General features: G+C 35.8%; 2 protein-coding genes across 7 annotated transcripts; one reads left to right on the forward strand and one right to left on the reverse strand.

Annotated features, from left to right (window-relative positions):
* Positions 1–3,202: 3,202 nt before the first annotated feature.
* Positions 3,203–8,096, reverse strand: LOC113271465 (OTU domain-containing protein DDB_G0284757-like). 3 transcript variants are annotated; one of them, XM_026521329.1, is made up of 10 exons: positions 7,837–8,094; positions 6,718–6,977; positions 6,461–6,534; positions 5,979–6,033; positions 5,798–5,872; positions 5,622–5,695; positions 5,461–5,509; positions 4,825–4,909; positions 3,722–3,778; positions 3,203–3,583 (listed from the first exon to the last, which is right to left on the reverse strand). In XM_026521329.1, exons 2-10 carry the CDS (start codon positions 6,886–6,888, stop codon positions 3,537–3,539), a joined length of 687 nt encoding a protein of 228 aa, XP_026377114.1. In that variant the 5' UTR covers positions 6,889–6,977; positions 7,837–8,094; the 3' UTR covers positions 3,203–3,536. The 3 variants fall into 3 exon arrangements, with proteins under 3 accessions (XP_026377114.1, XP_026377113.1, XP_026377115.1); XM_026521328.1 differs by having other exon boundaries at positions 6,718–6,983; positions 7,837–8,093; XM_026521330.1 differs by lacking the exon at positions 4,825–4,909 and having other exon boundaries at positions 6,718–6,983; positions 7,837–8,096.
* A 125-nt stretch (positions 8,097–8,221) lies between these two features.
* LOC113271468 lies at positions 8,222–12,378 on the forward strand. 4 transcript variants are annotated; one of them, XR_003322171.1, is made up of 4 exons: positions 8,222–8,719; positions 10,747–10,825; positions 10,953–11,161; positions 11,625–11,757. XR_003322171.1 is itself a non-coding variant. In XM_026521332.1 (4 exons), the coding sequence occupies exons 1-3, from the start codon at positions 8,409–8,411 to the stop codon at positions 11,133–11,135; spliced, it is 417 nt and encodes a 138-aa protein (XP_026377117.1). In that variant the 5' UTR covers positions 8,225–8,408; the 3' UTR covers positions 11,136–11,161; positions 11,625–11,757. The 4 variants fall into 4 exon arrangements, 3 of the variants coding, with proteins under 3 accessions (XP_026377117.1, XP_026377118.1, XP_026377116.1); XM_026521332.1 differs by having other exon boundaries at positions 8,225–8,719; positions 11,109–11,161; XM_026521333.1 differs by lacking the exon at positions 10,953–11,161 and having other exon boundaries at positions 8,232–8,719; positions 11,625–11,753.
* The last annotated feature ends 5,451 nt before the right edge of the window (positions 12,379–17,829 follow it).

The raw sequence follows: 17,829 nt of genomic DNA on the forward strand, positions 1-17,829 counted from the left end.
CTCTTTAATTTAGTTGGTTATGTTTCATTTCAAATCCTCAATTGATATCATCTTCAAATCTCCCTTTTCAACACCAACTGAGTAGTCTCACCAAATTCAACAAAAGACTCCAAAGTTTTGCTTTTCTATAGTCCATATTCCATAAGCATTTGCCCAATAATTCAATTCAGGTATAATCGAACAACACTTTTTGTAAAATCCAGCTGTTTGATTATTTTTTATGGAATTTTTGAGAAATTTGGAAGAGTACACGAATAAACAACTTCATTTTTCATGGCTTCACGTATTTTGTTTCACGACAATAATAATTTACATGGTTTTGATCATTTGAAAAACCTAAAGTATTGTTATTTTCCTTAACAACGATATAACACACAACATAAAAACAAAAGTTCACTATGAAGAAAGAAAAGAACAGAAAAACAAAAATGTACCAGGCAAAAAAGATCAATATATAGTGGTCATCAAAACAGAGGGACCATCAGTACTAATTCATGTGGAAGACGACTTTATACAAATCTCTCCAATCAAAAAAAAAAAAGAAAAAAAACTTTATACAAACAGTATGCGGAAAAAGGTTGATTGGGACTGAAAATGAAAGGAAAATTTCTTGTTTGGTGCTAAGCCCATAAGATTATTTATAGCAGGGTCCAACTAGATTTTACTCTTATTCTAAGGTCCAAAGTTATTTGAAAACATGGAAATGACTAATATATCCCACTGTTTAAGTACGTGTGAAATAACATACTTCTACCAAATCGGGATTTTATTTATCTGGAGGTCCAAATTTAATCAAAACATATAAAGAACCATAGATTTGAGTACATATCTGCTACACTGTTTACAAATTTGAGTACATATCTGCCACACTGCTTACAAATATGAGTACATATCTGCTACACTACTTAGGAATCTGAGTACTCCTCAATTCACTTTACTTTATTGCAGCACCAACACCTCTGCAGTCAACCATTCACCACTGCCTTCAGCTCCATCTTCTCAGTAATCTTCTATCTTGCTGCATCACAATCTTCTTAGCTTAAACCACAACTGCAACAGCTACATCAACACCATTGTCATTTCAATTCAGCTGCAACACAGACTTGTTCTTCTTCCCTGTTTAAACAGCACTACCATCTTCATAAACCCATTGAGACGAACATCTCATCCACTGATTTTGTTCACAGTAATCACCACCTACAATTCCTCCTCTATCTCATCTGTATCTTCAGTTTACATCAGCAACCCAATCTTCTATGTTCCTCCAAATCCATTTGCAGCACACCTTCTTTCAAACACACATCACAACCAATTTGTAACTTCATCAAGACCACCACCAATTTCACAAGCTTGCAAATCTGAACCAACAACAACTCATGTTCCTATCATTCAAAATCTGTCATTTCTTGCAATAAGTTTTGAACTGCAACTCCAAATCATCTCCATATCCAATTCCAGTACTGAATCAAACGTAACAAAGAGCATCTATTTCAGTATTTCATATACGTACTGAATCAAACACAACAAGGAGCACTTCCTATCAGTATGTGATATATGTACTGAAGATTCATGAACTACAAATCAACAGTATGACAACAACAGGTGACAGATCTATGAAAAATAAGAGAATCGAAAGACATATTACAGTATTTCACATAAGTACTGAAGGGTAAGACTAAAAAAGGAGCAAAAACACAGCAAATAGCACTTCCTATCAGTATTATACATACATACTCATGGATCGAACCAAAAAAATTGGAAAAACTTCAAATAAAACAAAATTAGAAGAGTTTTGTATCAGTACGCCATATATGTACTGTCAATTCATACACGAAAAACAACTGTAACAAACCTAAAAACCATAAAAGCGTCAATCAAATCGATTTGATTATCAGAATACAATCAAAAAAACAAATCAAAAGAAGAAAAACCGAACAAAATAATCAAACAAGATGATTAGAAAGCATACCTGGAAACAGAAAACAAATATTCTCCTCGTAAATCATAACGATGCACCATCTTGTTCTTCTTCTTATAAGTAGACTAGGCTTCTGTCAGTACGGGATATACGTACTGTTGGTTCATACACAACAATCAGCTGCATGTCAAAAATAATTAACGAATCCGTGAAAAAACAGTATTGAAACACTTCTATTTCAATATTCCATATATGTACTTCTGAATCAAATAAAAAAAGGTCTTCAAAACTAGGTTTCTGTCAGTACTGCAGATACGTACTGTTGGTTCATACACAAAAATAAACCGAAACACATCTAAAACCAACAAAATGAAACTGATATGATCAGATCTAGTGAAGAAATTGACAAAAAACACGATTATCCATATAGATCTGAACTATTTTTTAATAAAATAAAATAAACAATCAAACAAGGAGATCAAAACATAATCAAACATCCATTAAACTCTGAATATAACCGAATCAAAGAAGATATTTCAGTATTACATAACGTACTCATGGATCGAACCCAAAAATCAATTAAAAAACGCGGTGCAACACAAACACACCCAGAGATCATACCAAATCGACGAAAGTAAACTCTTCCAGTTTACTATCAACATCAGATCTAATACCTAAACATTAGATTTTGCTATAAACATGAAAATTTCTCTAATCCGAGAAGAAAAAAACCTAAATTAAAATAAGCTTTTGAAGAAGAAAGGAAAAATGAAAACCTAAAATATACCAACAGTAAGGAAGTGAACCTACCGATTAATCTTAGTTTGAGTTCACGAATTGATCAACACCTCAGAAGATCTTCATGGCCGGAGCTCTTCACCGAACCACAGATGAGAAAATGAAGAAGAAGAAGAAGAAGAAGAAGAATAGATCGAGAAAATGAAGAAGAAATGGATTTGGTTACTGCTTTTATATACTTGAGGGTGTTTTCGGTATTTAAAAATACGTCCTCATATGTTCCACATGTGTGCAGGACCAGGGTTTAAAAATTGGGTCCATTTTTCTATTTTCTTTTTATTATGGACCTCCGATTACTGGGCTTTAGTGGGTGGACCTGCCACTAAGTCGGAACACTATAATAGGATCTATAGGTAATTCCTACAAAATGAAAACATACATGAGAATTGAGATCATAAATAGTTGAAAGTAACCAATGTATTTGAATCCTGATTCAGTCCAGTACACTATTACGGTGTAAACAATCTCTACGAAAACATAAATTGCTTCAAAAATATAACTCTTCCAAGTCGTTGTATTTTGAAATTTATTCATCCAGCACCCTAGAAAAAATTTATTCATGTGTTTACAGAAAGTAAAACACAATCGAGGCAGCAACATATATATGGTACAAAGATTGAAGAAACAATTTATACGAATCAAGATGAATAAAATGAGCAAAAATGACAACCAAACAAATACAGTATATTGCAGTACGGCACTTGATGAGTATGCACAATGGAAGTATCTCTGCAGGACCTCTCTAGGCTCTCCTCCTATTGATCAATGATTGAATCATAAAAATCCCTTTCTTCTTGTGCTTTTCCTACTACTACTACTACTAGAACAACCAATGCTTCTTCCTTGGCTTGCTAGGTAGTGGGGCATCTACAAAGTACAAAAACAAGAAAAACACTATTTTGAGACAGCACGAAATGTATCTAACCAGAATAATATTAATTTCAATCTTCTGTTTTTATCAAGGCACCACAAAAGAAACATTAGTAAGTTGAGTCCAGAACGTACTCCGCAGTTCGTATAGCGAGTTATAGTGTACTTCTGACCAGAAACTTAACCATAGCTCTGCATTTGCAATGAAAACTAAAGTTAGTGGGAGCAAGACATAAGCTTTCTACAACAACAGAATGAGTGCTTGCTCGTAAATACCATCAGACTGATCTCTTTAACTTCTGAACCCAACTTACACTACACAGATTAAAGCTACATCCAATCAAAGGTAATGCTATTAGATAACAGTTTAGACTTGTGGACCAAGACCTGCCCACTGAAAACTTTGTCACTTGAGCAGTACCCCAGTACCACAAATTGACTTAACCTATCAGCTACTGGATCCTTACTTAAACTAGTTTCAGTCTAATGTACCCTGTAAATTCTGCCCCATAATCCGACACAGCTCAAACTCCGCCTGTGTAGTTTCTCTGCACAGCCTGTCCCAAGCCAGGATAAAGAAGGAGGGTTCGTGATTGGCGTGGGCCACGTGGCGAGCCAACGGTGAAAAACACAGCCATTCCCCTATGAAAATAAGGTCGTGATAGGCGTGGCGAGCCAGCGATAGACCAAGGGAGGGCGAGAGCAGTACCAAGATGGGTGACCGCTTGGGAAGTCCTCGTGTACCTGTTGTTTGGTTGAAAACCAGCCATTTCCTTAGGAAAGGGCGGCGAGTGCAGTACCAAGATGGGTGACCGCTTGGGAAGTCCTCATGTTTCCTTTCTAGCTTACCCCAACTTGTTTGGGACTAAAGAAGATAATCTGACACAATTCACTAAATTTGGTGAAATTTCATATACTTGATTGTGTTTACATGTTCAAATGCAAACACGAACTACGTTACTTTTACGGACCAAACTCCTTCCTCCTCTCTGGTTAGTCCATTCTGAACAAACAAAGCTAGAATTCTAAGAAAATTGGTTACACCTTTGCTGCATCTAAGCTTTGTGAGAAACATTTACTTAACACTAAAGGCAGCGGAATCATTTCAGTGAAACAAGAGGAAGGCATTTTTACTTTTCAGAGGAAAACAATTCGAAAACTTAAGCATATAAAATCCTGAAACACAACATATGAGAAGAATAGTACGGTTACTAGCAATGGCTTGCCTAAGTTCTTACCTCGTTCGGGAGCCTGGTTTCGTGGAGTGATTTCAATAAAGCAGGTATCTCTAAATGAAGTTAGAAGACATATCTTTGCTCCAAACTGCAGATACACAATCAGATTTCAGACCTATGCTACTATCAAGGACAGGGTATGAAGTACTAAATGACCCTTAAATCTCTTATGCATGTATAGTTTTCTCAAAGTGGACATAAAAAGTGATGAGATGGGGCATGGAATGGGTGGTAAGCTATGTTGTAAAGGCACCACTTAGGCGCCAAAATCGAGAATTTTGGTGCATATGCGCCTCACCCAGCCAAGGTGCCGTCTTTATCTCGGGATCTTTGTTAAGACCTAATTAAGCAATCTAACCCCTGAATGTAGAATTAGACCCATCATTTCTATCTTGGACTCGCTTATTTCACTGGGATTAAAGCCCCGGATATTTGCTTTTTGAGTAATATACTATTATATCATGTAATTAAGTGTTCTGGTTGTAAAATAATGTATGATTAGAAGCGCGGAATATATTATACCCCAACGCTGCAGTGTACACCTCGCCTTAAACCCAATGGTCGGTCAGTTTTCAAATAAAAGAAAGTCGTCATATTATGAACTTATGCTAGAAAAGTTGTGGGATAACAATAGTATACCTTATCGGCCGCTGCTTGTAACGTCAAATGGTCTCCCCACTCACCAGATCTGCATGATGCATGAAATTAGGTCCTGTAATAGGATATACAGATCTTCTTACTTTAATCAACGAAGTACAGCAACTAAATCATGCACAAGATAATCTACAGAAGAAACTTACTTGGCCATTTTCTTGCAATAGTGTTTATACTTCATAGGAACATAGCTTTCATACAGAGAACGGTTGTCTTTAAGCTGAATGGGAAAGAAAAAGGTCAGAAAGGTGAGAAACCTCACATATATATTGTGAGAGGAAAAAAACTAATGTAATGGTATAACATGCTCAGTATAAAATACCTGCTTTATAATCTCTTTTCGTACAAATTTGTGATGATCTGGAGACTTGAACATTTGGTCTGAAAGTGCACGAAACTGCAAAAGTGGAAAACAAGAAAGGATTTAACAAACTTGAAAAATATTAATGTTTCGACGCTTTGCCTTGAACGTTTCTCAAAGATGTTGGCTGGAGTCTACAAACCTGACAATTTCCATCCCCGGAGACCTTCACTTCATATAAACCATATACATGGAGCCTAGGAGAATGTGATGAAAGAAAATGGTTAAGCGCTTTGTACATATTAGATGAGATCATGTAGATGCTACATATAAAAAATAACCACTCTGGGGATACCGGAAAAAATTACAATCTAAAGATTCATAATTAATGTTATAGCTGTAAAAGATTAATAATATAGGTATGAAGAAGGCTATATTTGTACTTTTCCCAATCTTTCTGTTACCGGTGAACATTAACATAGGTTACATAGCATCAATTCATCTTTTAAGTAGTTTAACAAAAATCTCCAGTCATTCTGGGGCGAATCTCACAGAACAATCAATCTAAGAAGCAATCAAAACAAGCTTAAGAGAAAGCTTCTGCCCTAAAAGATCATAGGCTTCAATAATGAAGAATTCATATTCTAGTTACAAACTTCCAGATTTATATGTTAAATTAGGTACCTCTGCAGCAGTCGTTGATGATCCAGACTCGCGTCACTGAAGTTGGGTATGTATGAATTTATCCGTGGAACATGCTGAAAATATCTGATGTTAAAAACTAGATGGGCCTCAAGAAGCAACAATATTCATCACGAACGGTAAGAGTTTGAAAGATGACAATACTGAACACAAGCAAGATTTTGTATTTACTTAACAGAGATATTAACAATTAGACAACATAGTTATGAATGCTAGATGCAACATGAGTAATAACATGCCTTAATAGGTGCTAAGTTAGCAAGGCGTGCAGCAGCTACACCATCTAATTTAGCATATTCTTCAGACAGAACAACAGCTATCATCTTATCATCCTCAATATCTTGTGGACTACTTAACGATGTAGAGGCAGAGCTTGAACATTCACCAACATCGAGTGTTCCATTTCTCATACTTAACCCTGATGTCAGTCAGACACTGGAAAATTCAGACTGATTAACTTCCACCAGGTGATCTGTTTTAACAATCTACAAATAGATGCCTGGAGCTGCCAATTATAAAAATTATCAGAATTTTAGCAAGAGCATGTGCGCAAAACAACTACATAGGAAAACATCGCGAGTATCTAGATTCTAGAAACCCTTCTGAGATACATCCTGAAATATTAACATTGAAAGATTATCTAACTGTCTCAATAGTGCGCTTGTAAACAACAAACATTTGCAACATTACAAGTATTTTCTCTCTGCTCAATGAGCATTAGGGTTAATTACGACTATCTAGCAGTACAATGTCGTCGTTGTTGTTGTTTACCTAATAACTCATTCTCAAATGTTATCTTATAGTAATGTCTCATAGAATCATTAGTTACATATTCTAGAATTCAACAGAAACCAAATTGAAGATGATGCACAGTAGTATACAATGAACATCGAAAGCTAATTAGGACAATCTAATCATTTCGATTGTGTCAGTATAAATAATCGAGATGATATACCCTCTCTGGTCATTCATCAGACATTCACACCTACCTAGCTCTAATTGTGTTATTGCTTATGAGTAACTCATTGTCAAATGTTTCCTAGTAGGGACTTGGGAACTAATTTTGAACATTACAGTAAATTCAACGGAAACCTAATTAATCACTAACCATTAAAACCCCCAAACTACGCTAAAATAGTCATCATACACCTCAATTATCATCCAAGAAAAAACCAATATCAGAACCAGTATATAGGATCATCGTAATCATCATCATTATTGGAAGAACGAAGCAATTTTCAATAGGAAAGTTAATGGAAATACTCAGCAGAAACAGAAAATGATGCAGTGAAGGTATAAGCAAGATCCATTATAACAACAAATGAAGATTGATCATCTAATTAAACAAATTATCTTACCTATGATCAGCTAGGTCGAACTATATTCTTCTTTGTTGTTGTTAAGGATGAACAACGTAAGATAGAGAATCTATAAACGAGATTAAAATTTCTGGGGAAGGAAGGAATATAAAGGATCTTTCTTAATTTGTACAATCAACAAGAAAAAAAGAAATAGATGTTTGTGTTTTAGTCAGCGAAATGGTAAGCCCCTAGAGACTAAAAGACAAAACCTAATAATATCTGTGTATCTAAATCCCCCAATCAATTAAAAAACATATTTTGGGTGTTCTGTTCTGTTAATCTGGGCAGTCCATTTATGTGTGAGAAATGAAACCTTTCATTTGAGTTGTCTTCGACGCGGAGTTGGTAGGATGTCCATCCAACGGTGTAGCGCATCATCGCCGACGACGCCCCATAGTCCATAGAGTCATAATGGGCTCCATTGACCTCATTTAGTTACGAACACTTTGGTAGTCAGCCCAACCCAATGCTACCAAAATTATTTAGGTTCAGTGAACAATACTTTAAGGTTGGGAAGGCAAGAGACGGTTACAAATTCGATTCCTTTGTAAAATACAATAGACGAAGAAATGGGAAATCTCGGAAAATTAACAAAACTAGGTGTAGTGATTGGAATAATCGCGATATTGAGAAGTATAGGTAAACAGTATGGATGGGATAAAGAAGAAGCTATAATCTTTTTCAAAGATTTATCAAATGAATTAGGGTTTTGGGCGATACCACTTTATGTATTAACTCATACTATTACTCTTGCTCTTTGTTTGCCTTATGCTGTTTTCTTTGAAGCTGGTGCTTCTCTTCTCTTTGGTTTCTTCCCTGCTGTGCTATGTGTGTTTTGTGCGAAGGTTCTTGGTGCTTCTCTCTCTTTCTGGATTGGCAGGTCAGTGCAATTCTCAATAATGTCTTTACTTTGTTATGTGTTTTTAGAATTGGTTTGGTGTATATCTGAAACTTAGATTTTATTCGTAGACATAACTTAGAAAATGCATACATATAGTCTGCAACTATGCAAGGTGTAAGTGGGGGGCTTTTTAAGGTGTATGGAGAGATCTAGAGAGAGGACTTATGTGGTGATGATTGAATTGTATTACGCTTTTATGTAAAATGGAAACAATGCATGGTGCAGTTGGCACAGTTGGTCTTATATATATGGTGTCTACGTTGAAGGTCTATATACGGCTCTAAGGGATTGATATAGTCGATATCTGAGCGTAAGAGGAGGAGGAGGTTGTTTTAGGTGTAAAAGGAAATCTAGGAGAAGGACTTACCCGTTGATGACTAGTTTTTTATTTGTGTACGTAAATAGAAACAATTCATGATGCAGCAGTGTTGTAGACAGTCTCTTTGTTTGAAGGTCTGTAGGTGGCGGTTGAAGGGGCATTCCATACTTTGTGTTTGAACCTCCTTTTTCAATACTCTGTGTTGTGGTTAGCTTTACATTCCTTGTGTTAGATGCAGGAATGGCTAGGCGTAGGTATACCTGAAGTATGCTATCTTACTTAATCTGAGCAAAGTATTTTCAGTATCATTTTTTACAACCTTGAGTTTAAGTACGCAGCATGAAACATTCAACTTTAGCTTTTGAGATAGACAGAATTCCGAATCTAAAATGTGCATGTAAATAGAAACAATGCCTGACCCAGTGCCTGATCTTTTATAGATGATGTGATGGGTTTCTTAGAAGCTATTACAGAGCTTAGCAAAAAGAAAAAAAACAAAACAAAAAAAACATAGAAGCTATACCAGCGAATCTAACATATAATGTGATGGGAATGGAGTTTTCCTTCTTCTAAGAAAGATAGGCAAGATACGTTCAATAATCTTGCGGATAGTCACAAAGGGCTTAACATTGTGGAAGCTTAATGCGAATTTTTCTTCTCAATTGCATTTTGCTTCTGAATATCCTTTGGTGATTGTTGTTTTCTTTACCTTTAGTTTGTATTTAGTAGGCTGTTTTCGCTTGGGGCTTTATGCTCTTCTTAAGTAGAACTCGCTTTCAACCCGCTTGTGTGTTTTTTAATAAGATAATCTTTGCCGAGGAAATAAAATATATAACAACAAAATAGCATAATAAAACAGAGATAAGCAATAGAACACGAAACTGAAACAATAGAACGCATATGAATCGAGGTTAGGTTAAACCCAACACTCTTATATAATCATTTGATAATATAAGTTATAAGAAAATTAAAATTAATTTCTGTCTACTGACAGACTCAATAAAAGCTATTTATACTATAAAGAAATTTAGAAAAAACATTTTGGAAAAAAAAAATCCTAAGAAAAGAAACCCAAAAGTAAGGACCGAAACGCCCTCCTAAAAAGTAGAAAAATTAGCAAGACACTCCTAAATAGGAAACATCCCTAAAGAAGCACCAATGCTCCTGCATTATAATGTCTTCAGATTGATGTTTGAAGGGACATATGATCAATACCGATTTTCTTTTCATATTTGGTGATTATGTTAGCTCTTCAATCCTTTGAATACAGGATATTTGTGAAGTCTGTTATTTTTTTTTAACATGCGAGAAGGATTTTTAGTGTCCTTCTGTACGACTTTGAGTTTAAATAAACAACATGAAGTATTCAGCTTTTGCTTTTCTTTCCTTAAACGTAACTCAGAAAATGCTAGGTGTAGACAGAAATCTGTTAGTGTGCCTGATATGAGAGAAGCATTTTATTCTTCTTTTAACATCCTTGATCTTAAGTGAACTGCACGATAAATTCAGCGTCGAATAACAAACTTGTTATGCACATTAGTCATATCTAAGTTTAACATCGAGGAACTTCTTGAAGTTTGCAAGGCTGTTCTAGGAGATCTGAATGTTGAAATGCGAAAAGTAGCTCAAACATCCAATCCTGAGGAAGATGAATTAATATTCTTGGTTTCGGTTTCTTGCTTTATAGGTTCAGGGTTCGTTTAACAATAAGTTGGGTTTTGGTGATTGGATTTGCCATCGTCGTGTTGCTGCCTGCTCTTTTGGGGGTATTGTTTCCTTTTCTTTTTAAATATTGTGGCTTGGTTATCTTAGTGGTATGTCTAGGTTACATGGAGAGGTCTAGAAAGGGGGCTTATGTTGATGACTGAATATGAAATATGTGTATGTAAATAGAAACAATGCACGACTTGGTGGACTGGGACGAACTTTTGTAGATAATGTCTTCTTTTGAAGGTCTATTAATGGCAGTCGAAAGGACCACCCATACTTTATGGTCGGAGTCAATTTTTTCCATATTCAGGGTATGAGTTTCATTCTATTAACATACAGGAAATGCCAAGGTGTAAACATTCCTGATTGTTGAAGGATGATATGTATCTTAGGTAAGGATTCTCACTGTCATGAAATGACATGAAACATTCGATCTTGTTCGTTCATTCATATAAGACCCAGGAAAGGGTAGGTATATAATGAATAGACCAAATTTTTTGACTGTATCTGATCCGAGAGAAGGCTTTTTCTGTTCTTTTTACAACCTTGATTTAAGTGAATGTCATGAAAGTTTCAGCGCCAAATTTCATGATAATTTTATACTGGCTGCGAGAGTAGCAAACTACTTCAAATCATGGTGAAATAATATAATACTGGCTCCGGCAGGTTTGTGAAACTATAAGTTTGGTTTTGGTGCAAGTCAATATAGTCGATTTTCCATCGTCACGTCACAGCTCTTTATTGGGAAATCGTTTTCTCCTCTTTTAATCTACAAAACTAAGTTTATGCTTCAGTCATGTGTGCGGAATATCTGCTTTTTGATCAGTGGTTTATTCTCTAATGGGTCTGTTTCAGGTTTGTATTTCGTAGATCAAGCTCGGCAATGGAATGGGCCCATGCAAATAAGTATTTCCACATCCTCAGCAAAGGAGTTGAGAGAGACGGCTGGAAATTTGTTCTTCTTGCTCGCTTCTCACCGATCCCTTCCTATGTCATAAACTATGCCTTAGCTGCAACAAACGTTAGGTTCCTTGTGGACTTTCTGCTACCTACAGTTGTTGGAGGTGTGCCAATGATTTTACAGAATACATCCATCGGCAGTCTTGCTAGTGCTGCTGTAGCGTCTGCCTCTGGTTCTAAGAAATCTCCTGTACTCTCTTACATTCTTCCACTTCTTGGGATTATGTCAAGCGTTTTAATATCGTTAAGGATCAGGAAATACTCCTCGGAGATACGTTAGCCGATTCATCTTCTTCTAGCAAGGATATTGTTAGCACTAAAAGTGAGGGGAGCCGATTCATCTTCATAAAGAAGTGTTCTTTTACACTCGTTCATCTTCTCTCAAGATTTGGACCATAAAACTGAAAGTGAGGGGTTAAGGAAAAGATGATACTTATAGCTTCACCATCTTGTCAAATCTCTTTAGGCTAAGTCTTATGGGTAGATTGAGCTGCTAGATTAGCAAAAAAGTGTTACAGTTCAAAAAAAGAAGTGTTGTCTACTTGTTAATGCTAGAAATTTTAAAATCTACCAGAATTTTAGTCACTTTAAAATCTACCAGAAATTTTATGTTGCTGGTGAGTTTTAATTCTGCCTCTGTGTCTATTTGTAATGATGTGTTCTCATCCTTCATGTTTTTTTGAAAATGTTAACTTAGTGTGGTGAGATTGCTTATAGGCTGTGAAGCTTTTGCAGGGGCAGAGAGTTTCATGGGAGTGCCAAATTATTTTGTGGCATTCCTAGGGGACTGCACAATTGTCAGGTTGGCCAAATTTCTGTCTAGTCTAGAAATAGACTTACACCTTGTTTGTTTTCTCCTAAGTCAACTGACTTGTCTGTCTACATCAAAAAAAAAAGAAAAAAAAAACTGAAAAAAAAAACTGACTTGTCTGTCTGATTGAAATCACCCGACTCATTTGGATTTGGCTCAATATGTTTGTTTTTTTGAGTCAAATCGGACTCAAGAAATGAGTCAGTTGTTTTTCCCATGAGTTAGGGATCTTTTAAAACTTGACTCGAACGGGTTCGAGTCACGGGTTAGGTCTGACTGACTCAAAAAAGAAAAGAAAAAAAAACGGCATGTCATCTCCAGATGCCGAGTCAGCAAAAAAAACAAACATGATGTTACTTTACATTACCTTGTGAAAAAGAAGAAGGTATGCAGTAGCCATTATTTCACGGCTCTCATCAAGAAATATTGGCATTCCTATGTTCTGAATTAGCAAGAATTCAAGGAAAATATCAGATGAGCAAACATACAAGGGGCAAACAAGGAATCAATAAATAGAACAGATCAAATAAATGGAACAGTTTGATCTGAAAACATAAATACCCTAATAAGGAAACAAGAACTACTATGAGCAAGTCCAGTGGACGGGAAACTCAGTTTTGGGCAGTCGGGAAAGAGTTTACCAAGGGAATTATAGCGGATTGTTGCAGATTAAGACGACCATCTCAAGTTTTTATGATAACGGTCACATTTTCAACACCTCTAAATACGATAGTCGTTGAACTTCTCAACTCACACCAAAGCTCATTCTTTTCTTAGATTTTTCTCTACTAAAATTTCTTCTAATTTCTATTCAATTTCTCTAAATTTTTCAATAGAAATGTCTCAATCTCAAGATATCAGGCTAAAAAAGAAATAGAAAACCACCTCCGAATAAACTCAATCAGCCTATGTAGGAAACACAATCAAAATCTGATTAAGAGAACAATGCCAATCTACTTTCCTGTCGAGAATTAGCCAAAGCTCCAGTTCATCTGTCAAGTTGAGCGACACAGCGATGCTCAAAAACCAAGAAGTGGTTGGTACGAAATTAAAAAAGTTTATGCAAAGCTACCTCATGGCGATAAATTTCCTTGAACTACTTTGTACGCTATTGATGCGAAGAAACAACAACCCAAATTGGTCTTTGTATTGGTGGAGCATTGGTGGCACTGCACACACGTTTCATTTTACAGACTTCGAAATAGGCATGTTAAACATTCTATAGTTTTAATGTCATCAATACCAAGATGTGTATGAAATTAACAATTTAAATGTTTTTATAGGAATAGCACCATTAGGTTTGTACCAGAATTTTTAGATTACATAGAAAAATATTCCCATATTGTAGTGTAGTACGTATAATGCCGATAAGTGGCATAAAAACAAAACAAAGGAGAGATAAATAATGTACATGTGTGGAGATACCAACACATGCTTAGGAGCAAACATACTGTTAAACGGATGTCGCATGAGGATTTTGGGGACATAAGCCATCATGTTTCCCAAAAAATCAAAGATTTTTTACTCCAGCGTATTGTGTGTTACAATCCAGTCAGGGATCGTGGTTTTTATTGTTATGAAGAAAGATGTGTTAGAAAAATAGTTAGTAAAGTTGTCTGCCAAAAAATCCTCGATTATGAATACTGTCTTTGCAACAAAACATACTACATTGAAAAGAAGAGTCTAGAAAAAGTATGAGACATTATTTACTCTTTGTGACAAAGACCAATACGACGAGTGGTGAAAAACGGTTGTACATACGATTATTGGTCAAGATGTTATACGTATCTATGGTTTTCCGCAGTGGGTAAAGCATTACCGAAAATACCGTGTCCAACACATCCATCTCCGGGGATTCAATCTTTCATCTTATCCTTCAGGGGGAGCTTCATCTTCATAGGCGCCTATAAAACCAGAATCTTCATCATTTGGGTCTGATTTTCCAGACCTAAGGCGAGAGCTAAACTCTCTTACTGTGGATGGAGAGAGTCGGATACTACCAATTGTATCACAAGGTCTCGACCATCCTAATTCGTATACACGAACATCAGCCATCATTAAAAATTGGTAGAACAATTAAATTAAATGGAGTTAAGAGATATGGAAACTACGCGTATGTACATATAAGAATTATGCAGGTAGAGAGCATGAGCTTCAGTCCTAATTTTTTAACCAATAATGGAAATCTAATATCCCAGGATAGAGTGGCAGACTCACAAGTCAACATTATTCTGAGGGAAGAGTATCATCCAGTGCAACCATCTCCATATCGTCAATCCCATCAACAAAATCCCCAAGGTTATCAAGATTATGGAAGATCATTAGACTTCGAAAGCTCTCCAGCTCAAGAATTAAATCAATGGTTCGGAAATCAAGGTGAATGATCTCAAGGTGCAAGATTATATGAAGAGTTTGAGAATATGATGCAGGGGAACACGTATAACAGGAACTGGAATGGGAGCGAGTAGTTATGCTTATGTAAACTTAATAACATTTAATTAAAGTTAGAACTGATCTATTTATATAAATCATTAAATTTAATTAATATTAATCAATTCAAAAAGCAAAGCAAAGCAAAGGAAAATTAAAATTGCATTTACATTTAATTAAACTTTAAAATAACTTCATCAACCTCTTGTTCGAGTATTATGTTTACTTTTTAATATCTCATACAGATTATCAAAAACTCTATAAGGATTGCATAACGAGCTTCGTAAGTAAAATTTGTTCTTTTTCCATCTTGGTCATTCCTCTCTAGATTATAAGACAACTTCAGTTGTTTGTTTCACTTATAAGTCGATATCAACTGACAACCGGAACTAAATCTATAAATTCTTTCACTTGTTTAGGCGATTGATATAACCAAACCACCCGGTTGCATTACGCTTATTCGAGTTACGGGTATCAATACAGTTTTCATAAATTATACTCCAATAACTCAAACTCACTAAACGTTTTGCCGTCGTTCCGCAACCGTGGCCGAATAACATACTACAAAGTTTCTATATAAAGATAAATCTTATCAGCGCTAAACCCTGCAGGACTAATATAAGGTGGAGTCATTTTTCGTAAATTATAGTGTAATAATGAAAAATGTATAATTTTGGAAGTGAAGATAGTTGACTTTATAGAAAATGGGATTAGAACCATTGGATGGAAGTAACTGTTATCGTCTCAGTGAAGTACGATCGACTCAACCTGAGACGACCATCGTCTCAATCTAAGTCGAAACTCGGTGTTCCCCAGGTCAAACGTCTCAGGTTGAGTCGTTTGTTGAGGGGTGAATATGATATTGGTCCTACCCATCCTACTCACACCTAATGACAACACTTTTCTAGGAATGGTATGAGAGAGATTTTTCTTTCCATTGTAATATGTACCTCCTAAAAAAACGGGGGTCTAACAACCACACCCAGTATTTCGTTTAGGCAATCTGTATTGACTAACTCCAATATAATTCCAAGAGAATCAACTAGACAGTCAGACTCAATCAAGGAAAATATATCCAAGAGTTATATCTGTGTTTCTCAATGTAATCAGTAAATCAAACAGATAGAAATCCGTGAGCCTGATTATTATGAGAAACAACTTGAATGGAACCAAAGACCAATGTTCAAGTCTCAATCAATTTTAATCAACAACCAAAGGTTGGATTTACCAATTGATTGAACTACGCATAACCTGTGATATTTCAATTATATAAACAAATATAATGCGGAAAAAAAATAACACAGACACCAGAAGTTTTGTTCACGAAGAAACCGCAAATGCAGAAAAACCCCGGGACCTAGTCCAGATTTGAACACCACACTGTATTACGCCGCTATAGACTCTAACCTACTAAAAATTAACTTCGGATTGGAATGTAGTTGAGACCTAACCGATATCACACTGATTAAGGTACAGTCGCATTCCTTATGCCTCTGAATCCCAGCAGGATTCTACGCACTTGATTCCCTTAGCTGATCTCACCCACAACTAAGAGTTGCTACGACCCAAAGTCGAAGATCTGATAAACAAATATGCCTCCCACAGAAAAGTCTATTTTAATTGATAAATCTGTCTCCCACAGAAATACCTACGAAGTTTGTTCCGTCTTTTGATAAATCAAGGTGAACAGGAACCAATTGATAATCCGGTCTTATATTCCCGAAGAACAACCTAAAAATATCAATCACCTCAAAATAACTTAACTATATGGCAGTATAACAAGTTATTGTGGAATCGCAAAGAATTAGATGAAGATCTTTGTGATTGCTTTTTATATCTTACCTATCGGAGATAAATCTCGAGCAAATCTTAAAGAAGATAGTACTAAAAACGTTAGAACAGGTAAGATCAGAATACGCAACTACAGAAAAAATAGTTGGGTCTGGCTTCAGAATCCCAATGCAGTTTTTAAGTCGTTAACCTATAATGGTTTTAGGAAAAACCTAGGTTAAAGGAGAATCGACTCTAGTCGCAACTAGTATCACACAGGAGGTGTGGGGATTAGGTTTCCCAGTTGCTAGAGTTCTCCCTTATATAGTCTTCAAATCAGGGTTTGATAACTTTGGAAAAAAACAATCAATATTCACCGTTAGATGAAACCTCATTCAAGATTCAAGCTAATATCTTTCCACCGTTAGATAGTCTTAGCTTGTTACACACAAATGAAATATACCTTCATTTAGATATGGGTAACCGTACCTAAATGTGTATATTGAGTTGGCTCAATAACAGTTAACTTAAGTTAGCCATATGAACACTTTTCTCTTAACCATGTTCATCTTAACACCTATAATCAAATGAATCTAATTGTGTTACTCATAGAGTTTTTCAATTGTTTATATTCTCATAGAAGTATACAAGACAAAATAGAAGCAAAATCGGATTGATTCAAAAATATCAGTTCATTAACATTTTAGCCACAGTTTGTAAAGATTGCATTCCTTAATTTATAAATGTATTTGTTCATGAGTATGAAATCATACTTAACCGATTTTAGAACTTGAACCGCTTAACTTTGCAAACGGGTACGCAAACTTAAGTTCCGGACATTGGTCACAAGCCGACAGTTTGCAGACGGGTACGCAAACTTTAGCTCCGGACCGAACTCGGTTGAAACCGTTTGCAAACGGGTAACCAAACTTGGTTCCCGGACTTCAACAGTTAAATCAGTTTGCGAACGGGTATGCAAACTTAAGTATCCTGAATTAAACAGTTGAATAAGTTTGTGAACGGGTATGCAAACTTCCGGTCCTGAATTTCGTCAAAATAGTTCGTACACTAAGTACACAAACCGTAATG

Source organism: Papaver somniferum, chromosome 4, assembly GCF_003573695.1.
Source record: "Papaver somniferum cultivar HN1 chromosome 4, ASM357369v1, whole genome shotgun sequence".
NCBI lineage: Eukaryota > Viridiplantae > Streptophyta > Magnoliopsida > Ranunculales > Papaveraceae > Papaver > Papaver somniferum.